At 60.4% G+C, this 23,167-nt stretch overlaps 1 protein-coding gene across 1 annotated transcript; it reads left to right on the top strand.

The window, feature by feature from the left end:
• The first annotated feature begins 5,524 nt into the window (after nt 1-5,524).
• On the top strand, nt 5,525-22,855 carry PRMT2 (protein arginine methyltransferase 2). Its single transcript, XM_037524827.2, has 11 exons — nt 5,525-5,612; nt 6,682-6,783; nt 10,669-10,776; nt 11,483-11,665; nt 14,228-14,389; nt 14,775-14,939; nt 19,868-20,043; nt 20,149-20,278; nt 20,902-21,038; nt 22,184-22,355; nt 22,776-22,855. Exons 2-11 carry the CDS (start codon nt 6,745-6,747, stop codon nt 22,806-22,808), a joined length of 1,305 nt encoding a protein of 434 aa, XP_037380724.1. The 5' UTR covers nt 5,525-5,612; nt 6,682-6,744; the 3' UTR covers nt 22,809-22,855.
• Nucleotides 22,856-23,167: the final 312 nt, after the last annotated feature.

Raw genomic sequence — 23,167 nt, 5'->3', positions numbered from 1 at the left:
GTCGTGCAGCCTGGGGTTGCCCTGCCGGGCCCTGCGGTGCTTGTTGTGCTCCCCCAGCACTGGCCCAGGCTTCTGGGCAGGGTAGCAGGGTGCGGGCGCTGAGCCCTGAGGGGGGCCTGGCAGCACTGCAGGGCCTTGCTCAGGGATGAAGTGAGTCCGGCCAGTGGCACGTCTATCCCCGTCGTATGGATTCGCATTGGATCTGTCTCCTGGGCTCATGGCTGTTTTCATTTCTCAGGCGATGCACTGTTGTCTCAGCAGTTCTTATTGTCCTGAGGTGTTGTAGCTTGATTGGCAGGACTGTTTTGTTTGTTTGAATTTTATTTTAGTGTAGAACTGGGGTGTAGGCCAGAGGTGCGGGGATGATGAGAGTACTCCCCAAAGACAGAGTGGGGAGCAGATCAGACCCATCCACTGAAATCCACTGCTGAGGGGATAGTGAGGAGTCAGGAGAGATCTGCTGCGCCATGTGGGTCAGCTCTCTGGCCAGGGATCACACTGAGGCTGCAGAGGCGACAGCCAGAGACCCAGCCCCTAGGCCGGCGGGGAGGCCCAGGACCGTGTACACGCTTCACTCTTTTTCTAGTGGGCCATTTGAGTCTTGATTGATTTGTTTTAATTCAGGTCATTTTCTAAATGTTCTAATTGCTATTTTATCCAAAATATGGTTACTTATGCTTCATTTCAGATTACAGATGGTTTGTTTCTAAGAGACTGCTAGGGTGGTCAGCATAACCGGGTAGCAAAAAGGTGTGTGGTTTTGTGTTGCTCAGCTGCCTCCAGGCTGGCCGCACAGGGAGGCCCCAACAGTGGCCAGCAGCTGAGGCCCTATACAGCATGTGCGGTCACTGCTGTACAGAGAGAGCAGCACCTTCTTTGTGGGGTCATTTTTGTGCCTAAGGTCATTGTGTTTTGGGTCTCAAATGGGTCAAGAAACACTTTGTTTTTTTGGTTTTTTTTTTTTTAAAGATTATTTACTTATTTATACAAGCACTGGGTACAGTCAGAAGCGCGGGAGGGTGAGAGAATTCACCAGAGCCAGAGCAGGGAACAGAACAGGCAGAAGGACCGAAGTATACTGCTGAGGGGAGCAGCGGGCGGCAGGAGAGGTCTGCGTGCAATGTGCGCGCCAAGCTACAACACCTCCGGTAGCCGGGAGCAGCCGGGGATTGAACCGGCCCTGCAGAGGCTGCGGGCAGCTTCGCAACCCAGCGCTCAACCACTGCGCCACAGGGGAGGCCCGAAACACTTTGTTTTTAACCTGAGTGTAGTAACAGTGTCACTCCATGTGCGTGACATTTGCACTTGGTACATGGTTCATGTCAGTAACGGATAATTTAAAAAGTGCAAAATGTCTAGCCAATTGTTTTCCAAAGGCAGAGGTGATCTGATAGGGCACAGCAATATGTCATTGATAAGAGACATTGTCGTTACTTTAGGTTCAAAGACACAAACAGGCAAAGCAAAGAAATGGAAAACTGCTTCAGGCAAATGGCAACCTTAAAGAAGGATGGAGTGGCTACATCAGTACTGGGTAAACTGCACATAAAACCAAAGGACACCAGAAGTGATAAAGTGGGATATTTTATAATAATAATGCTTCCAGAATACCTAACAATTGTAAACACACCTGCACCTAACAACGGCGTACACAAACATGGAGCAGGACTGACAAACCAGAGGAATAACAGTCTGAAACGTTAATACTCCGATTTCTATAAAGAGTAGGCAGATCAGCAGGGAACCAGAACACCACCATACACCCGCCAGACCCAACAGACGCCCCATGGCCCTCCACCCACACACTTGTGTTCTTTAAGCACCATGGAATAAAATTAGGAATCAACCAAAAAATCTTGAGAGACTGACAGATACCTGAAAACTGTGCAACACACCTGTAAATAGCAAATCAGGCAATCAGAAAATATTTTGACATGAATGAAAATGAAGATAACATATCACAACTCACAGTGAACTCACTGAGGTAAATCAGTGCTTAGAGGCAAATTTACAACTTTGAATCCCTATATTAAGAAATGTGAAATGGGGCCTCCCCGGCTGCTCAGTGGTTGAGCGCTGGGTTGTGAAGCTGCCCGCAGCCTCGGCAGCGCCGGTTCGATCCCCGGCTGCTCCCCGGCCACCGTGGCGCGCAGACCTCTCCTGCCGCCCGCTGCTCCCCTCAGCAGTGTCCTTCGGTCCTTCTGCCTGCTCTGCTCCCCGCTCTGGCTCTGGTGAATTCTCTCACCCTCCCGCGCTTCTGACTGTACCCAGTGCATGTATAACCAAACAAACAAGCAAACAAATAAAGCATGCCTCTATAAAAAAAAAAATAAAAATAAAATAAAAAAAAGAAAAAGAAATGTGAAATATGGGGTCTCCCTGGTGGCTCAGGTGGTTGAGTGCAGCGCCGTGAAGCTGTCCTCAGCCTCTGTAGTGTGGGTTTGATCCCGGCCGGCCGTGGAGATACCCACATGGTGTGGCAGACCTCTCCAGTCCCGCCCGCTGCTCCCCTCAGCAGTGTCCTTCCGTCCTTCTGCCTGTTCTGCTCCCCGCTCTGGCTCTGGTGAATCCTCTCACCCTCCCACATGTCTGGCCTGGGCCCCGGTTCTTGTATGCATAAATAAATAAATCTTTAAAAAAAAGAAAATTGAAATATAACTTAATTTGCTACCTAAAGACACTGGGATAAGAAAAGCAAACAAACCTAAAGCCAGTAGAAGAAAGGAAATAATCAGAGTAGGAATTAATGCGACTAGAAAAGCGACAGGGAAAATCAAAGCAGCCCTAAACCAATTCTCTGCTCAACAAAGCTGACAAAGCCGTTAGCCGGGTTGACAAAGGAAAAAAGACTCAAATTGCAAGACTCAGAATGAAAGGATGGTGTTACCACCAGTTACGGAAATGAAAACTGCTGGACACTGTATAAGGCCGCGGAAGGACAGACGGCCGGGCGCAGGGTCGCTCCCGCAGGCGCAGAGCCCGACGCGCACGCAGCGGCCTCCGGGGCAGGAGGCGCGGACCTGCCCGCCCGGCGCCCCCGAACCCCAGCAGACATCTCAGTCCCACAGCCCCCAAGGTCGACGCGGACGCCACTGGTCGGCCAGGATTTCCGGCGCGTGCAGCGGGCGAGGACACCGCGGAGGAGAAGCCCGCGGGCCGCCTCGGAACACGAGGCCCGCGCGACCCGCAGCGGCTCCGCGGACACGCGGGACGAGCCGGCCGCACCCCCACGGCGGCAGGACGCGGGGTCCGCGGTCCTCACGCCCGCAGAAGCCTCGCCGAGGGCCGCCGCGGGCCCCAGGGGCGGGCCGGGCGGGGGGCGGGGCCGGGTGTGTCCGCGGCGCCAGCCCCCGGCCGGGCGCCCCCTGGCTGGGGACAGCGCAGCCTCCCCGCGGGTCACCCCCAAACCGCGCGAGGTGCCCCGGCCGCCTAGACCCCTCCGGACCCGAGCCCTGCCCCAGGAGCGGCAGCCCAGGCAGTAGTGGGGCGCCGCCGGGACCCCCCTCCAATGAGCCGCTCTCCGAGCGGCCCCCCTCACCCGCAGAGCGACCCCACCACGGCCGCGCGCCCGCCGGGGAGACGCCGCCCCCGCCCCGGCCGCGCCCGGAGCCCTCGGGGCTGCTCCCCGCAGCTCGTGCAGCGCCCGTGCGAGCCCGGGCTCAGGACTTCCCACCCTCCAAACCCGCGGAGGAGGGGCCTCCCCGGGGGCGCGGGGGGCGCGGCGCCGCGCCGGGAGCAGGACTTGGACCCGGCGCCGGGAGCTCCCGGCACGGCGCGCGGCCCCGGCGGTGTCCGTCCTCGCCTGTGCGCCCCCCGCGCCTCCGGGGAGTCCGCTCCGCGCGCCCCGGGGCTGCGCCCGCCTCGTGGGCACGAGCAGGAAAGTCTGCGAGGAAAACCGCGAGCGGGGGCGGCGCGAGCAGCGCGGGGGGCGGGCCGCGCGGGCTCGCGGGGCCCCGCGGCGCTGCCTTCGGGAGGCGACACCGCCCCCGCGCCGGGCCGGCCCCGCGCGTCCACGGGCTGCCCCGAGGGCGCGCCTGGAGCTTCCACAGCGGCGGGCGCGGCGCCGCGGACGGGCCGGGTCCGCCCCGGGGGCCAGGACGCCGGGCGCCCGGCAGGCCTGGCCGGGAGGGTCCGTGTCCACCGCGCCGCGGAGCCCCGGCCGGCGCCGCCCGCGCGTGTCCAGGGAGCGGAGCCGCGGCCCCCGGAGCCGCCCCGCGCCCCGCCCGCGTCCGGCCCGGCCCCGACGACGCGAGCTGCCGGGCTCTGCGGGCGCGGTGTGCAAGACAGCGCGACGGCCTCCGCCGCCCGCAGGTAGCACACAGGGCGCAGAGGCCCGGGCGCCGGGCCGGCCTTGTCCCGCGACCAGGACCCGCGCCCGGGCAGCGGCTTCGTCCCGGGTCCGCGGGTCGGCGGGCCGCCCTTTCAGCGCACTTCCTGCGTCGCGGGCTGGACCAATCAGGCGCTATGGGCTGATGGCAAATGGTCCAATCAGCCACAGGATTGGAAAATGGGCCAATCAGACGTGTGGGCGGGGCTCCCTGAGCGAGGATATAAGCCGGGGGCGCCGGCCGCCGCCGGGCCCTGAAGAGGCGGACGCGGCTGCAGCCTCGGGGGAAGCAGCAGGAGGGGAGGCTCCGCCTCTGGCCCCGGGGCCAGCGGGGACCGCCTCGCCGGCCGGTGCCGCCCGACCTCCTGGGGGCCCTGGGGGGCGGCGCCGCGGGCGGCCCTGGAGCCCCGCCTCCCGTCTGCGGGGCCTGGGCGCGGGGAGCCCCGGACGGCCCTGCCCCGCCGGGCTCGCGCCCAGGGCCCTGCCGCGTGGGTCTGTCCCGCCGCAGCCCCGGCCAGGGCTTTTGGCCCGCGGGGCTTTTCGGCGGCCCCGGGGTCAGCCCGGCAGGGGCGGCCGCTCCGCCCCTCCGCCCGCCTCCTGCCTGGTGCCCCTCGCCTCGCGCGCCCCGCCCGTCTTCCCTCCGGGCCGGGCCCGGCGAGGCCCGGGCTGCTGGAGAGGACGGCGTCTCCGCCGCACCGCGGGGGGGCCGGCCTCCCACGGCGGACATCGCGGCCGCGGCTCCGGCGGCTGGGCTGTGTCCCGGTGGCCTGGATGGAGGGCGGCCGAGCCGCTGCCAGGACTTCGGGAGAAGGCGCGGTCCTGCTCCCCAGTCCCAGGGCCGCTGTGGCCCCTCCCGCCCTCCCCCTCCTCGTGGCCCCGCCCCAGGTCCCCGCCCACCGCGGGCCCCGCCCTCTCCAGCCCGGCCGCCGGGTCCCGGCCCAGCCCGCGCTCTGGGGCGCAGCGTCCGCTCGCGCGAAGGCGAGGCGCGGCGGGGTCTGGAAGTGCGCAGGCGCGAGACGCTCCGCTCAGGCCAGGGCCTTCAGGCCCACCAGGCTGAGCTCACTGCGCCTGCGCAGGTCAGAGGGTGGCGGGGGCTCTCCGTAGGGCCGCGGCGTACGCACGATCTGCGCCTGCGCGGGGCCCGGGCCGGGGCGGAGCCTTCGCCGCGCACAGCCACGCAGTGCGCCTGCGCGGGCCGAGGGCGGCGGCTCGAGCTGCTCGCAGGCACCGTCCGCCCCTCTGCGCTGGCGGCGCGGACACGCTCCTCGGCGGAGACGCGTCTGAGGTAGGTTTCCAGGCGGCCAGTGCCGGCGCTGGGCCGCGCGAGAGGCAGCACAGTCCGGACCAGGGGCCCTCGCTCTGCGCGTCAGCGGAAGACCGGGGCCGCCGCCCCTCTCGAGGTTTCCCGGCCCCTGCCCCGCCCCTGCCCCGCCGCGTTCAGGCGGCGAACCCCGGACGCCGCGCCCTCCCGGCCCCGCCCCGGCGCTGTGGCCACGCCCTCCCGGCCCCGCCCCGGCGCTGTGGCCACGCCCTTCCAGCCCCGCCCGGCGCTGTGGCCACACCCTCCCGCCCCGGCGCTGTGGCCACGCCCTCCAGCCACGCCCCGCCGCTGTGGCCACGCCCTCCCGGCCGCGCCCTCGCCGGGCCACGCCCGCAGCGCCTCGCCCAGCCCCTCCCGTGGCCGCCCCCGCGGCGCGCCCCCGCCCCGCCGGCAGCGCCCTCCCTCGCAGCCAATCCCGTCCCCTGCCCCTGGGCCTGCGTCCGGTCGCTCCCCCTCGCGCGAGCCGCACCCAGCCGCCCCGCCCGGCGCCCCGCCGCCCCGCCCCCTCCGCCCCCAGGAAGCGTCCGCCCAGGAGAACGCGGCGCGTGTGGTCAGCGGCTGCCAGTGCAGGTGCCGGGGGCGTCGGGCCTGCTAGAAACTGAGACGCGCCTAGAGAAAACGCGCGTTCAGGGCAGCGTGAGCCCCGACCTTCGGCGGGAAACGCCTCTGGCAGCCGCTGGAGTCGCTTCCCGGGAGGCTGCAACTGGAGGGGGCGCCCCGGGGGCTCCCCAGCTGGCGAGCGGTCTCCGGAAACCAGCTTCCACCGAGCAAGGGCCTCGCCTTGCAGACGGTGAAGAAAGCACTGTGTGAAATGAGAAATTCATCAATGCATTGCTTTGGGAAGAATCACGTTTATAAATTTCATTTCTTCTGTAAGTTTTCATTGCAGTGACGTTGCACTGTGGAAGGACAGGCTCCTCTTCAGGCGTTACCAGGGCACGCCCACCCGGCACCCCGTCCCCTTTGCCTGTGAACTTCAGCGACCTTAATTAAAGGCAGCGTAACAGCCACTTTCTCATTCTCTTTTTCAAAGTGGAAATGGAGGGGGACAGGCCACACTGACAGCGGCAGTTATGCGGCACAGCCTCGGGTCAGGATGGCGACTTCAGGGGCCGGGGCCGGCAGCGACTCCCAGGTAACGGCAGCGACTCCCAGGTAACCCAAGGGTGGGGCCTTGGGTAGCTGCCCCTGGACCTTCAGGTGGCCACTCAGCAAGGGGGCCTAAGGTAACCGGGGTGCAGGCAGGGCGGTGGCTACTGAATTGGCCCAGGAATCTGGGGCTCCTCCCTGGTGCCTGCACTGGAGCAGCCAGCACTACTCTCATTCCCAGTCGTAACTGGTCCAGGGCAGGCTTGACACATTGGGGAAGACTTAAGTCTTCATTCACGGTGCCTTGGACACAAAGTTTCATTCAAGTCAGTGGTAAAAAAGTCGTCCTTAAATATTAAAAAATGTTGATTATGTAACGCTGAAACCCAAATGAATACGACCACAGTGTTTTTTAAAAAATCAAACGCTCCAGTGTGTGATGTCAGTTATTTCAGTGTAATGATCCTTGGACAGCGCGGCTTTGAACTGTGTGGGTGCACTTACAGGAACGTTTTCTTCTGTTGAGGGCCTCGTTCACGGGTTCAACCAACTGCAGTCGTGGGTTGTTGAATCCACAGGAAGACCTGGCCGTGGGCCCGCTGTAGGGCCTTGAGCATCATCGAATTTTGGGATGGGGATGGGTGCTGAGGGTCCAGCCCTTTGAGGGAGCACCACAGTTAAGTTTTGGGGGAGTCAAAGCTATACACAGATTTCACCTATTAGAGTTCAGCTAAACCCCTGTTGTTAAAGAGTCAAAAATGTAGGCGGGTGATTCCATTCATCTGTTTCTTGAAATTCTAAAATGTTTTAATCCGTGGATCTCTCAATTTCCGTTTGAGAAATTTAAAAGATACTAGTAAATTTACAGAGTAAAATTGCAAACATCAAGCATATATCACACCGAATTGAAGATCTGTTACCTTTTTGTTGTATGTACTTTAGAGCATTGTCTGTGTGATGCTTATCTATGAAGATAACTAACCACAGATGGGGTTTGTTCCCCAGCCCGGTCCTGTGCTGTCCCCAGGGGCAGCCGCTGGGCTGGTCTGTGACTTGGTCTCTGTGTGGTGGCGCCGTTTCCATCTTCCAGTGCTTTTCATCTTCCACCGCACCGGGACTGACGCCCGGGTATGCTTTCGGAATTTACCTCCGGAATTACCTCCAGAATTTAACTCCTTTCTCTTTGTCTGTCTCTCTGTCTCTCTCTCTGTCGGGCAGTTTGCTGCTCTCCCCGATGTTACTTTGGGGGGGCTTGTCCTTGCTGTGTGAGTAAAGGGCTAGTTCGGGTCTGTGGGGTGCCCTGCAGTGGGTCTCTTCATGGGGTGTGTGGCGTGTGCTGCGCCCTCTGTTGTCCGGGAGGTGAGCCACGTTTCCTTCCCTGCCCCCCCCCCCCCCCCCCGCCCGCCGACTCTTGTACCCGTGTCTGTCAAACGCCGCCCCTTGAACACCCGCTGGTGCCCAGTGGTGCCAGTGCAGGTGGGCACTTCTTGCCACACTGGGAGGGCTCTGCCCATCACCTGCCGGTGTTGCTGGGGGTGCTGACTCTGGAGGTGCCAGGCTGTCCAGTTCTGGCCAGGCTGAGGGACTGGAAGCAGCATCTTGCTGTTTCAGATTCCTTGCTGACTTGTGCGTCAGGTGTGTCCTCCTCCTGGTGGCAGCGTGCCCTTCCAACGGCATGTCTGGTCCATCCGCTTCTTCCGTCAGGACTTATGTGGTTAAGTCTGCCATCCTGCTGCCCGGCTCTGTTTGTCACGTTCTTTGTATCTTTCTCCACGCCTGCCCTTTTGGGTCAGTGAGGTACGTTATATTTTTCATGCCAAACACCCCGCGTGTCTGCCGTTGGCCATTCAGCTGTCCCTCTCACTGCTACCCAGAAAACTGACCTGCGCCATAGCCCATCCCAGTCTTTCTTTCCCAGATCTTTCACAATATGAGAATCCTCCAAGTCAGTTCCCCTTACCAGTCTCTCCGGGGGATCAGTGGTGACCGTCCCCCTGGCCAGTGCTGCCCACCATGCTGACAGGTGGCCGGTGCTCTGCTTGTGCTTCTGGGGACTCTCTGGGGCGAGGTGGCCGCCCCTTGGGGCCACGGTGCGCTCTCTCTCCCATGGGTGAGACAAACCCACGGTGGCTGTTCCCGGGCCGAGGCCGTGTGCAGCCGCGGGGAGGCCCACATACCCCGCCCTGTGCCGTCGGGCCGGCCTCGGTGTGGGCAGGAGGGGGCGTGAGCCCATGGCCCTGGTTTTGGGGCTTTTGGTGGCTCTGGTCTTAGCCGGGCAGGGGGGCGGCCAGTCTGTCCTTCCATCCGGCCTCCTGACTGTTGCCCTCTGCGTTTCGCCTCACTGTTAGGCCCTGACTGGCCTCGCTTTTGTGGGTGTCTGGTCAGTCCTCTTTGGATTTGCTGCCCCATTTCTGGAGCCTCCTGGCCCTGGAAGCTGACCGCTTGCCCTGTGACTCTTAGTTACAGAACCCGCGAGGTGCGTGTGAGGGAAAAATGCGCCCCTCGATGGCCTGCGGTCAGGGCTGCCACACAGGGTGACTGCAGGGTGCATGTGGCTGTCGCCCAGGGGAGCTGGGCCAGCCAGGGCTCCCGGGTGCCATGTTGCTGAGTCCCTGAGATGTGAGGTCAAGCCTGCCAGCTCGTGTAAAAAGCTTGGCGGCCTGCATGGCTGTCTTCTGCCCTCCGTGTCCGCGCCCCTGCGACGCTGGGCTGCGCTGTTCCTCTAGCCCCCGAGCCACCACAGGTTCTCGTCCCACGAACTGTCAAGGAATCCGCAGACATTGCAGAGAAGTCAGCAGAGACAGAAATTTTTTCCAGAAAGCAGAGAACCGTTTATTCTAAGGAAGAAAGTCAGGACACCCAGGGACGCTGTGCTCGGACGCCATCGTGGGCCTGGGTCTCGGGGTATTTAAACCTTTCCTCGCTGTTCTGGAATCTCATCACCCCGTTGTGAGACTGGCTTTCTCCCAGGGGCCGTCCTCCTCCGGCAGATGCACCATCTCCGAGCTGCTCTCTCTATCTCCCCTGGCCCAGGTCTCCTGAGAGCAACCGCCCTCCTCAGCCCTCCTGAGTGTCTCTGCTCTGATCTCAGCCGCCTCCCTCCCCGTCCCCAAGTCCCTGCTGTGCAGTCCCCAACACTGCCTCATGCGCCAGGACTTGCACACCTTCTCGGCCAGCGGGCTGTTGTGTCCATGCAGGCGGGTCTGGAGGCCATGAGCTCAGCGGGTGGCGTTGCTCAGGGGCCTGGCCTGGGGAGGAGCTGCCTGCCCGGGGGAGGAGCACTGCTGGCAGTGGCCGGGCCGGCAGCCTTCTGGGGCCTGAGCCACACATGTCCACGGCGGTGGGGCCACATCCCCCGGCCCTCAGCTGTCCTTGGGCATACCGGTCCCTGGAGACCTGGCCGGACACCTGTTCCAGGGCCTTGTGGAGACGAGTCACGAGGATGGGTGTGAAGGGCTGCTTCCTTTTCGTTTCCCTGATGCTCGCTGTTGGATGCAAGTCATGTTATTGTGCTGTTCTTGCCTTTTACGTTATATTTTTCATGCCAAACACCCGGGACCGTCCCCGTTCTTCTTAGGACTCTGACTTTGTGTGAGGGCGGTGACCCCACGCGCCACGCCCTGGCTGCCTCAGGCCTGGCGTGAGGGCCGAGCCTGGCACTGGTTGAACGGACGAACAGTGCAGCCCTCCTCGGTGCGGCGGTGAGGCGGAGACCTTGGTTTTTGCTTCCCAGAGAATCATTTGATCCTAGAGACAGAAAGTAGAGGCAGAGGCAAGATGAGAGCCACTGTTCCGCTAGGGAGGATCCCCAAAATTGCTTGAGTGATAAAAACTTGGTCATGAAACCTGGTTGGGACCATTCTGATGAGCTGTGGCAAAGAAAGGAAGAGCAGAGCAGAGCTCACTGTCTTCTTCTCCCCCGACGGAGCAGGAGGGCGCTGAGCTGGCTGAGTGTGGTGAGGACGAGCGGACCCAGGGGGCCCTTTACCCTGAGGAGTTTGTGGCCATCGCCGACTACGCTGCCCCGGACGAGACGCAGGTAGGCTGCTAGGCGCGGGCCCGGTGACACTTGGTCTGTGGCTCCAGCCGCAGGTGACCGGTGGCTGCAGCGAGTCTAGCAGAGTCACTCCCGAGCTAGGGTGGGAGAGGCCTGGGTGGGCTTCTCCTCCAGCCTGCGTGACGCCGCCCACCCAACCAGGGCCCCAGGTGAGGAGGGCTCGGGAGCCTTGCATGGGGCCTTGGTTCAGAGCCTTCCTAGCTAGTGAAATCAAGGGGTTTCATTCCCCACTCTGTGAATCCTCTCACCGCCCCCCCCACACCTCGGGCCTGTACCCCAGTTCTTGTATGCATAAATAAATCAATCTTGAATAAATAAATAAAACACAAACTTGTAGGATAAGATCCACTGGTGGTTACCAGCGGGGGCGGGGAGGAGGGGGCTAAGCCGGGTAAAGGGGCCAGTTGTCTGGTGCAAGGAACTGGACGTTTGGAGGTTAACAAGTCGACTGTCAGCGAGGAACACCTGAAACTAAACACCTGGAGGTCAGCGGAGTGGGGACATTTAAAGCACTGAAGGGAGCGCGCCCTCTGCAGGTTCTCCTCACCCGAACTTCCTTTAATTTTCACAGTTGCTTTTTAAAGTGGCTGGGATTTGGGCCCCGGCGCTGGGGGAGTTGTCCTTGAGCCGCTGTGGAAATGCCAGCTGCCGGTCTTCCTTGAATCCTCACTTCTCTGTTTTTCACCAGCTCAGTTTTTTGAGAGGAGAAAAAATTCTCATCCTGAGACAGACGACCGCTGACTGGTGGTGGGGCGAGCGTGCGGGGGCCTGCGGGTACATCCCGGCCAACCATCTGGGGAAGCAGCTGGAGGACTGCGAGCCCGAGGACTCATGGCAGGACGAGGAGTACTTCGGCAGCTACGGGACCCTGGTACCGCCTGCCCGTGCCCCTCGGCGGCTGCGCGGCTTCTGCTCTCTGGCTCTAAGTTCCCACTTGTCAAAGATCAGTTGCTCCTTGTACTGGCAGCCTCTGCGTGAGGCCCTGCGGGTGCAGGCGAGCATGGCCCTGGGGCTCATGGGGACATGAGCGCGGCTCCTGGCAACCCTGACATTTGAACTTCATGGTATTTTCTTGCTCTGATTTTTAAAAGCCACTAAAAATTATAGGCAGGGCCATGGTGTTGACCCTTGTTTAAAAAGATTGAGTAGTGAGGTTAGGGGGTTGAAATAATAATACATAAATTTTACTTTAAAAGTAAAATACAAGAAGTTAAGTAAGTCAATATTAGTGCCATTCAACCACTTACTAGTTTCTTTCAGTTCATTTTGAATAAAGATCCACTTTTCTGTTCATATTTTAAAACTAGGTAAAAACAGATTCCTGTAGATGAATGTTACAAACATACCGTTGAGTGAAAGAAGCAAGACATCAAAGAATAACACTTGGCTCAATTATGAAAGCACAAGGCAGTGTCGAGGGTGTTCATAACGCATGTATAGACGGTGGAGCTCAAGGAAGTCGGGGAGCTGGTCCCTGGAGTCAGACTGGGGCACCTGCGGTGCCAGCAGTTTCCGGGGCCAGGTGGCCAGGAGGCAGGTCAGGCGAGGCTGCAGGAGGCCGGTCTGGGCGACGGGATGTGCTGTCTTGACGCGGGTGCCCACTCTGATGCGAGCTTGGTCACCTTTCATACTTCCTGGCTTTTGTATTTCTTCTTGTTTTGGTAAACTTTCATATGATTTGCCCATTTTTCTTTTGATTCCTTTCCATCTTTTGTTCAACGAGCAGTACATGCAGCCTTGTGATTCCCTTCCCAGGCAGAACCTTGTCTGATGAAGTTGTCTTTTTCTGGGGTGTCTGTGTCTTGCGTCCTACTCTGAAGGCCTCCTTCATGCCAAAATTGCAGATTTCCACGCCTGCTTTGGGGATGCCTGTGGCTCCATTTTTAATAATGAAGTGTTTAAATCAGTCTGAATTCACTTGCTGGGAGAATCAGGCAGACGTCTGGCTTGGTCACTGCGGCCCCAGCGGCGTCACCCAGGGACGACCTGCTGTTCCCTGAGGGACAGGGCCGCCCCCGCGTCGGCTCCTCGGCGCTGTGTCGGAATCGGGACTGGCTGCTTGTCCTCTTCATCCTGCAGATTAGCCTTTCCCCTCAGTAGCCTTTTGTCTACAGAGCTGGCCCCAGCAGTCCTGGTTCTTAGCGTTTTCATGGCCAGCCTTGCTTTTAGAGCTAACGTGGTCGTTTGTCGCGCTCCCCTTGCCACACCAGGTCCGTTGCTGCCGCCCGGAAGGACTTGAGCTGGGGAGACGTGGTGTCTGGAGCACTGGCCTTGCCCCTTCCCAACCTGCCTCCGCTCTCTGACTGCAGGGCTTTCTGTCGGGCTGCTGATGCGCTCACTCACTCTGGCCTTCTCGTGGGTGCTGGGTGCGGGCGACAGCCCTGTCCTGGGCCCCTGCTGGGATTTGCCCACAGCTGTCAGCTGCTGACAGAGGGTGTCCGGAGCTTCCCTGTGGCTGGCATTTGTTTACATTCTATTCGTTTCTGATTTGTGTGTTTTGAAGCTCTTCTGTGAGGAACAAAATATTTAGAATTATGTAACCCCTGAGTACCTGAGAACTGGCCTGGCCCTCTGGGTCCCTGGGCTTGTTCTTTGTGTGACCACTGGGGGGCCACGTGAGCCCCACTCTCTGGTCCGCAGGCCTTTGCCTCCCAGCCACGAGCCTCCCTGGCTAGGTGGGGTAGGCAGGATCGCAGGGCTTGCCTGTCCACTGGGGACCTCTGCCTCAGCCTTGCTCTTCAGTGCCCGCTCGGTGAGGCGCCTCCTAGGGCCCGCCCCTCTAGCCTGCTGCTGTGGTCCGGGTGGCCTGGGTCAGTGTGCCCCTCAGCTGCGCTGGTGGCAGGCTGTGTTTCCTGCTGGCTGACCTAAGGGGCGGGCTCTGGGAGGGCACGTGGCCTCTGACCTTTGTCTGGAGGGGCCCTCCTTTGCTCCCGCGGTGGCCCCATGGCACGTGCGCTCAGGTTTCAGGTGTCTCCCCGCAGGACATGGCTGGGCCACGAGCTTACCAGGGTCAGGTCAGTGGAGCTGTGGCTTCTGTTGCCAAGCACAGAGGGCGCCTTGGCCTGAGGACTGGCGGCCGCCGGCCCTGCAGAACCGCCTGCGCTGGCCCACCGCCCGGGGCAGATGCTGGGCCCGCATATCTGCTGGGGCGTGGGCGGAATCCAGGCCAGGGACGATGTTTATGCATCTGCATCTCCATCATCCAGCTCTTGGGCAGGGAGGGGTGAGGGAGAAGCTGCATGCAGCTCCACACGGGGCTGGAGGATCTAGAAACTTCTATCGCATTGTTTCACTGGCTAATCTTACTTTTCTGCTGGTGTGTTTGATCTTTTGCTTTTTTAACTTCTCCATTTTCACGTGTGGGGGGTGGGCCTGGGGGTGTCTGCTCACACTCTGGCTTGTCACAGGTGTGATCCCTTTGTATTTCTTCTAGAAACTTCACCTGGAGATGTTGGCAGACCAACCACGGACAACCAAATATCACAACGTCATCCTGCAGAACAGGGAGTCCCTGAAGGATAAAGTGATTCTGGATGTGGGCTGTGGCACAGGGATCATCAGCCTCTTCTGTGCACACTACGCGCGGCCCAGAGCGGTGAGCAGCGCCTGCCCTGTGATCTGTTCTGGGGGCGTCCTCGTGTTCTTGCCGCGGAGCTGTCGTCAGCTTTGTGGGTGCAGACACCCCCAGAGCGGTGTGGGGCAGCACAGGCGAGACGGAGCCAGCTGAGGGGAGCAGTGTTTCTGTGCACGTTTGTGCGACCCCGTGGGCACCCCCAGCCGAGTGTCAATATGGGGATCCCTCCTGCCCTGGCAGGCATGTCCCAGCCAGCAGGTGGCTGCTGAGCAGTGAGGCGGGCCCTATGGGCGTCGAGGCCGCTGTGCACAGGTCTGCCTGTGGGGCCGAGGGTGGAAGCAGCTCAGGGGCATGCACGCCGGCCTCCTGGCACCGGTTCTGACCCGGCGGGGCGATGCCTGTGCAGGTATACGCGGTGGAGGCCAGTGAGATGGCCCAGCACACTGGACAGCTGGTCCTGCAGAATGGCTTCGCCGATGTCATCACCGTGTTCCAGCAGAAGGTGGAGGACGTGGTGCTGCCAGAGAAGGTGGACGTGCTGGTGTCCGAGTGGATGGGGACCTGCCTGCTGGTAGGCGGGGCGTGGCGCCGGTCTCGCCCTCGGTGGGCGCTGCATCACTGTCGGGAGTGATGCTTGTCTTGTCCCCCTGGCAGCGAGGGGTTCTCTTCCTGTGACTTTAAGACTTTTCTCTTAGTTGCCATAGTTTGAGAGCGCTCGGCTGAGGGCAGCTTTCTTTTAGCTTTTGTCCTACCTGGCACTCCCCCTCTTCCGGGTCTGAGGGGTGGTGTCTGCCTATAATTTGGGGAACTCCTGGGCGTCTTGCTTCAGTGTTGCTGTTTCTTTCTTCTCCCCCTGGAAAGCCTGCTGTGTGTCGGTCTCGCCCATTGTGTCTGCCCCACGGGCCCCAGGGTCCTTTTCTGTGTTTCCAGACTCTTGTTCTCTGTGACTCTCAGTTCCAGAGGCTTCTTCTCTTCCAGCGTGTCCTCCAGCCCACATCTTCCTCGGTGGTGTCCTTCACGTCCAAACCTCTCACACGCTTCCTTGCCTGTCACAGTTTGCCCTCTGGGCTTCCAGCGCCACTGCCCTGCCCTCCGCGCCCACCTGCTGGCCGCGTGTCCGTCAGGGCCCTTGGCACACTCTGCTCCTGCTGTGGTGCCCCATGTGGTGATTGAGACCCCCCCCGGGGTCGGTGCTGCTACTTCTGTCTCTTCACGTTCTGTGTTTTGTCTTTAGGTGTGTCTGTGATGTCTTGGTGACAGACGTGTAGCCAGACTATGGGTGGGGTGGGGGAAGATGGCTTGGGGGGGGGCTCCATGGTCCTGTGAGCAGGTCTCAGAGAGACCAAGCCCTCACAGGCATCTCCGCTTTGCCCTGGCCCTGGAGGTGCGCCCGGGTGAGCGCGTGCTCTGGATTTCAGAACTTCCCTCCCCAGATGGGCTCAGCCAAAAACCAAAGCCAAGGGCTGTAGCCGTCCAGCAGGGCCTGTGGGCTCGCGCCCTCCGAGGCAGGTCCTGAGAGAGCACAGGGCGGTGTCTGTGGGTCACCCGTGTGGCTGCACGAGGCCGTGGCTCCGGAATAGCTACCATGGGTTTATCTGACAAATGGGAGACAAAGAGCTCATGTGGCCACCGCACCCAGATAGCGGCACTAATGGTCATCACCAGTAGTGCTGGATAGCACTGGCCAGTGGGGATGGTCACCAGTGGTCCCCCACAGGCAGTGTCACAGACACCCAGTGTTCACGGCTCCTTGCGGGAAAGTGGGCGCCACCAGGAGCAAACGGCTCTTTGAGACGCCAGGCCCAGGGCCTGGATGGAGAGACAGGACCAAGGAGAGACAATCCCCTTCAGGGGGTGGAGAGACAGGACCAAGGTCCCATCTCTGACAAGGTCTTCAGCTTCTTTTCCCTCTCTCTGGAGGCTGGTGGTGGTAGCTGCTGCTGCTTTGCTTCTTTCAAGGTCAGCTCTGGGCCTTCTTCATTTGGAGGCTGGAACGATGTTCTCTCCGCTGCCTCTGACCCTGGCTTGTATCCTCTCTCAGGGTGCTCCACCCACAAGGCTGATTAGACCGTTTGTTTCAGTCCTGTGGCTGGTTGGACCACTTAGCACCAATCAGCTCATAGTTTGCACCTAATTGGTCTGTTCTACAATTCCAGGAGCAAGCCTAAAAGGAGGTTGCTGGGCTCTGAGGAGCCACAGCCGGGTGGAGCAGCAGGTGAGAGACCAGCACTGCTGCTGCCCCTCCCCCACTTCCCCACCACTGAGGCGGCTCCCAGTATCAATAGCACAAGGGATTTTCATCCAGTTTTCACTTTGGGATTTTGGTGGCGCTCTTTTTTTTTTTTTAAGATTTATTTATTTATTTATACAAGCACTGGGTACAGTCAGAAGCGCGGGAGGGTGAGAGAATTCACCAGAGCCAGAGCGGGGAGCAGAGCAGGCAGAAGGACCGAAGTCCACTGCTGAGGGGAGCAGCGGGCGGCAGGAGAGGTCTGCGCGCCATGCGGGACCCTCCTCCGGTGGCCGGGGAGCAGCCGGGGATCGAAACGGCGCCGCAGAGGCCGCAGGCAGCTTCGCAACCCAGCGCTCAACCGCTGCGCCCCCGGGGAGGCCCTTTTTTAATTCTTTTTAAGATTTATGTATTTATGCATATAAGAGCTGGGGTGCAGGCCAGAGGTGCGGGGGTGAGAGGACTCCCCAGAGACAGAGTGGGGAGCAGAATAGGTGGATTGACTGATATCCATTGCTGAGGGGAGCAGCGGGAGACAGGAGAGGTCTGCTGCACCCCATGGGTAGCTCCCTGGCCGGCTGGGGATTGAACTCGTGCTATAGAGGCTGTGGATTGCCTCACAGTACTGTGCTTAACCCCTTACGCCACCAAGGAGGCTCCTCTGGTGGAGCTCTTGGGGATAAAAGGCAAGTGTGGCCCATGATGGGCCTTCTGGAGTTGTGGGCACTCGGAGAGTCCCATCCTGAGCCACGGGAAGCTCATGGTCACAGTCCTGTCTCCTCACCTGGCACTGGGTCTGGAAATCCCAAGAGAGCTCCATTTCCTGGAACTAAGGAAAGTCCAGGCAGATAGGAGTACAAAGTCTGCACAAAACTCAGTCCCAATTTACACACCAGTGGTGCACAGTGTGGTTGACCAGGGCTCCTGAACGTGAGGTGCTTGGAACCCCGACAGAACACGTGTGGTGTGTTTGCTGGAAACACTGCAGTGTTGATGAGAGAATCACAGAAGAACTAAATAAATGTTCCTAGTAAAGGCACCCCTTCTCAGTTCATCTGTAGATCCAATATAATTCCAGCAAAATCCATGTGAAATTTCTTTATAGACAAGCTTACTGTAAAATTTATGTAGAATTTAAATTTTATCTAATTTAATGTAAAGAAGCCAGAATAGCGGATTCCATTTTTAAAAGAAGGACATTTGGGGCCTCCCTGGTGGCACAGCGGTTGAGCGCTGGGTTGCGAAGCTGCCCGCGGCCTCTGCGGCGCCAGTTTGATCCCCGGCTGCTCCCCGGCCACCGGAGGAGGGTCCCACATGGCGCGCAGACCTCTCCTGCCGCCCGCTGCTCCCCTCAGCAGTGTCCTTCGGTCCTTCTGCCTGCTCTGCTCCCCGCTCTGGCTCTGGTGAATTCTCTCACCCTCCCACGCTTCTGACTCTACCCAGTGCTTGTATAAACAAACCAACAAACAAATAAATAATAAAAATACATGTTTCTTTAAAAAAAAAAAGAAGGACATTTGAAGAATCACCCTGGCTGACTTCATAACAGCATGAAGCTGTAGTAGTTAGGAAAGCGTGGTGTTGGTGAAGAGAGAGACACAGATGGCAAGAGCAACAGATAACTATAAATATGATCTATTGATACCTTTTAAAAACATTTATTTATGCATGCATGCAAGAACTGGGGTACTGGCCAGAGTGTGGGGGATGCGAGGACTCCCCAGAGACAGAGTGGGGAGCAGAACAGATGGATCCACTGAAACACACTGCTGAGAGGAGCAGTGGGGAGATAGAGGTCTGCTGCGCCCTGTGGGTAGCTCTCTGGCAGGGGATAGAACTCGTGCCGCAGAGGCTGCAGATAGCTTGATAGTGTTGCAACTTAACTCCTTGCGCCACCAGGGAGGCCCTCCTTTGGTTTTTAGCAGAGGAGTGAAATCAACTTAATAGAAAAAAAACAGTTTTCGATAAATGGTGTTGGAGCAGCTGGCCATCCATATGCCAAGGAAGAAGCTCAGCTTTTAGCCATTTACCACACACAGACCGTAGATGGAACTGCGTAGATATAAAACTTCAGGAGAAGCCTAGGAGAACACCTCCCAGCTGGCCAGGAGGACAGGTGTGACCGAGAGCACTGCCACGGCCTGTGGAAGTGCGCGGGGTGAACTGACTTCTTCAGAACGGAGAACGCCGCTCCGCAGGTGCCGGTGCTGGGAGCCAGAGCGGCCTGCTGGGCTGGGGGCACACTGGTGGGGCGCATGAGTCTGCAGAGGCTGCCAGGGCGCAGCAGGGAGAACCCCCGCGTCTTGGGGAAGTGGGCAAAAGACTGAGTAGAGATTTTGTCGGAGGGGACCTTAGGGTGACAGGTGAGCACGTGGAGAGATGTTGGCACCCCCGTGCAGTGCAGGGGGCTGCTCGCTGCCCGCTCAGAGGCTGTGTGGGGTGGCCAGTGGGCAGCGCAGCCCATACACTGACCTATGACAGGAGACAGCCGGACAGGACAGGCGCGCTCTGGGAACAGGCCTGACGCCGTGTGGGCGCCCCGCGGGAAGGCCACCTCTGGTGACAGCTCTGCGGTCCCGTTTATGTGGCGAGCCTTCGGGGGAGGCCAGGGCCCGGTGGGAGGGGCATTCGGGTCCTGGTTGTCGTTATAAAGATCTGTGCACCTGTTAAAATCCACAGGTTGTAGCCGAATTGCTGTATGGTAATGGGAAGAAAAACATTTAAATTACACATGTACAATTATTTGTGTTTGTGTTTGTGTGTGAGGAAAATCTCTGGAGATAAACCGCCAGGTGATAGCTGCGTCTCCCATGGTGCTGGGCTTGCCCCCCTTTGTGCTCCTCTAGTTTTCTCAGCTTCTCCACACTGAGCACGTGTCACGCCAGAGCACGTTCTGCCTAAGGGTGTTCATGAACCAGCAAGGTGTGGGTGCTCCTCCCCCGCTGGCCTGGGGGGCTGGGGGTCGTGGCCCCGGGAGGCTCTTCCAGACGGGTGCTTTGCTGTGTCGTGTTTTCAGCCAGGGGGTGCGGGTCCAGAGGGCCCTGAGCGAATTGTTGACAGTTGGACCTGCGACCCTTGGGCTCTGGACAAGGGGACAGGCCTGAGTGATGACGGGGCTCGCGCCCGGGAGTGGCGGTCCGTGTTCGGGCCGTAGCAGCACCAGGGGTGTTGGTGTAGGGGGCACCGAGTGGGCCCTGTAGGCCTAGCCGTGTGCGTGCCGCGGGAATGGGCAGCACCGGCACCACTCACCGTGTCTCCCTCCTGAGCAGTTTGAGTTCATGATCGAGTCCATCCTGTACGCCCGGGACGCGTGGCTCAAGGAGGACGGGGTCATCTGGCCGACCACGGCCGCGCTGCACCTGGTGCCCTGCAGCGCCGACCGGGACTACCGCAGCAAGGTCCTCTTCTGGGACAACGCCTACGAGTTCAACCTCAGCGCCCTCAAGTGAGTCCCCCACGCTGCGGCCAGCCGGAGTGACTGGCGGCCCTGCGCGTGCAAAAAGGCGGCGCTTGTCCGTCAGGCCCTGAGCCGTTGCTGTGGCACCCCCAGGTCCCTCGCCATCAAGGAGTTTTTCTCGAAGCCCAAGTACAACCACATCCTGAAGCCCGAGGACTGCCTCTCTGAGCCCAGCACCATCTTGCAGCTGGACATGAGGACCGTGCAGATTGCCGACCTGGAGGTGAGGGGGCGTCCTCACAGGGCCCGGCCCCGCGGGCAGATGCTCCTCATGGCCACCGTGCCCGTCCTCGCCTGGCTGTTGTTGATGCTTCTGTTGTTTTCTTTAATGCGGCCCCTTATTTTTAGATTTATGTTTAATATTCTTAGCATGGGGTTCAAATAAATGATGCCTCATGTCGTCATGGAACGGGAATGAAATGTTTGCTCTGCTCTGTGGGTGGGTCCGCGGGGACAGCCCTCGAGAGCCTGCCTTGCCCTCTGTCACCACCAGGGGGCGCGGGAGGTCCAGGCGACCTGGGGACAGAACTGTAGAGGTGCTGGTTTTGGCATCTCGTTAGTTTGGCTCCAGTCCCAGCCTGGAGCTTTCTGTTTATGCAGGGAGTTTTCTGCACAAGTTTGCACAAAAATTAGGAAAACGAGGCCCAAATTGCCTGAAACCTTTCCTGACTCAGCAGCATTTGAGTCCATGATACAAGCCTCAGCGCTTGCTTTCCCAGAGGTAGTCGTGCATCTGTGACGGGTCCGTCACCTCCGCTGGCCCGTGGAGGGCAGGGCTGCGGCCTGGAGGAGGTGCGGCTCTGCCTGGTGCGCGGACACCACTCTTACTGGTTTGCTTGAACACAGACGATGAAGGGCGAGCTGTGCTTTGAGATGAAGAAGGCCGGCACGCTGCACGGATTCACAGCCTGGTTCAGTGTCCGGTTTCAGAACCTGGAGGAGGACGAGCCGCAGCTGGTGCTGAGCACGGGACCCTTCCACCCGTGAGTTGTGGAGCAGGCCCTCGGGCGGCGGCCTGTCCACCCGGCGTGCACCCTCCCACAGAGCTCGGGTTTAGGGTCCAGTGGGGTTGAGGCCTCAGCCCAGGCCTGCGCTGGGGTGTGTGGACACCCTCGGGCTGGGAGTCACAGAAACCTGTGTGAACGGAACTGCTGAGGCTGTAGTTGGTTTTGGCATCCTAAGACCCAGCCTGGAACTTTCTGTTTATGTAGAGTTTTTTCTGCACAAGTTTGGAGGCAAAATTAAGAAAATGAGGCCCGTATTGCCCAAAACCTTTCTGACTGCAGCATTTGAATTCGTGATGCAAGTTTTTGTATTTGTTGACACTAAAACAGTTGACAGGACTCTAGAGTTTCCCTCAGACCTTGGGAGTGGGTGAGCACATGTCAAGGAGGGTTTGTGGGACGCTTCACGGAGCTCCCCTGCCTGTGTGCTGGAGGCCCCTGTGGGCCCCGACAGCACCACGCGTCCTTGACTTGGGAGCCTCGCGTGTGGTCAGGCAGCGCTGAGCGAGCCCCAGGGGTGGCTGCGATGCTGGGGCGGGATGCTGGCCCTGGCATCGGGGTCTGGAAGACCTCATTGTCCTTCTGTGAGCAGAGAGCTGCTGCCCAGAGTGTCCTGCGGGGCTGCCTCCTCCTGCTCAGCCCTGGGCGTTGTGTGTGCTGTCGCCAGCAAGGCTGGGGTGTGTGTGCGGGGCACGTCCATGCACCGGCAGGGTTGGGGTGCAGGGCATGGGTTCTGCTTGGGGCAGGCTGTGGAAGCCCAGGGCCAGGGAGGACGCGGCGGCGAGGGGGGCAGCCAGCGTGGCCGCTGGACGTGACCGCAGCCCCACAGGCGCTCACCGGCAGGGCCGCTGGGGGAGAGGGGGCGAGCTCTCCAGTGACCCGAGTTCAGGCCCATTCTGCAGAAGTGCGGTGTCCACGACTCGCTGGTGGCATGAGCGGCTTCGCAGCTGCGTGGGGCACAGGGACCCCTGTGTGGGGTGTGGGGCTGGGCCACCTGGACAGGGCCGGGCCGCACTCTGGCTGGTGTCTGGAGCCAGCGTGTCCTGGCAGCTCGTCCCCAGTCCCAGAGGGCCAGGGCACGGGGCTGGCGTCCCGGGAGGGCCCTGACCCCGCCTGTCTTGCAGCACCACCCACTGGAAGCAGGTGCTGTTCATGATGGACGAGCCGGTCCCCGTCCTCGCGGGGGACGTGCTCACGGGGGCCGTCGTGCTGCGGAGGAACCCGGTGTGGAGGAGGCACATGTCCGTGGCCCTGAGTTGGTCTGTCACCTCCGGGCAGGACCCCGCGTCCCAGAGAGTAAGATGCCGGTCGGCTGCAGGCAGGCTGTAGCCCCGGCCCACGTGGCCACGTACCCCTAGGCCCGGCCGGTCTTCCTCCCCAGCGGCCGCGACGGGTGGGCACTCCTGTGGGGCAGGAGGGTGCCCAGAGGCCAGTGTCTTGGCGATGCAGCAGGTGGTGGGGCAGAGGGTGGGTGGGCTCTGGGCCGTACCCCATGGGCACAGGGTGAAGAAGGCTGGGCGGCGGCACTGGCTGGAATGGTCTCATGCTGCACCCACCTCAGCTCTGCTGTGCGCCGTCGCACGTGGAGAGCGTGGGTTTGTCCTCTAGAAAGTCTCGGCCTGACGCCACCCCTTTCCCGGCACTAAGGCGCCCCGGGAATCGGGAGGCCAGAGTCCATCCCACCAAGTGATGGCTGTTTTCTTCTGTCTTCCGCAGGCTGGAGAGAAGGTCTTTCCTATCTGGAGATGACCATCCGTGGGCTGCTGGAAGTGGGGTGCCGCCTCCGCAAGTGGTGGGGCTGCGCTCTGGGCGTCCAAAGGCCCCGGAGAGGAGCTGCTGCTGGCCCAGTGCCCCCCACCCATTTCTGCCTCCGGACTCGCAGTTTGCCTCGTGCCCTGTGGCCGTGACAGTGGTGCCGTGACAGTGTTGCCGTGTCTTGCCCCTGCCTGAGTCCTCTGGCGGGCGGGCTGCCCGGGGCTGCATGTGCCTCGGCATCGCCAGGCGGCTCGTGTGGGCGGGCACGTGCTCAATAAACACTTGGTGAGAGCCGGCGTCGGTGTGTCCTGTCCTGCGACATCGCCCGCCCGCGGGGTCCTCCCAGCCGCCTT

Source organism: Talpa occidentalis, unplaced genomic scaffold (assembly GCF_014898055.3).
Source record: "Talpa occidentalis isolate TD23 unplaced genomic scaffold, MPIMG_talOcc4v2.1 talOcc4.4, whole genome shotgun sequence".
NCBI lineage: Eukaryota > Metazoa > Chordata > Mammalia > Eulipotyphla > Talpidae > Talpa > Talpa occidentalis.
This window is presented reverse-complemented; position numbering and strand designations above follow the sequence as displayed.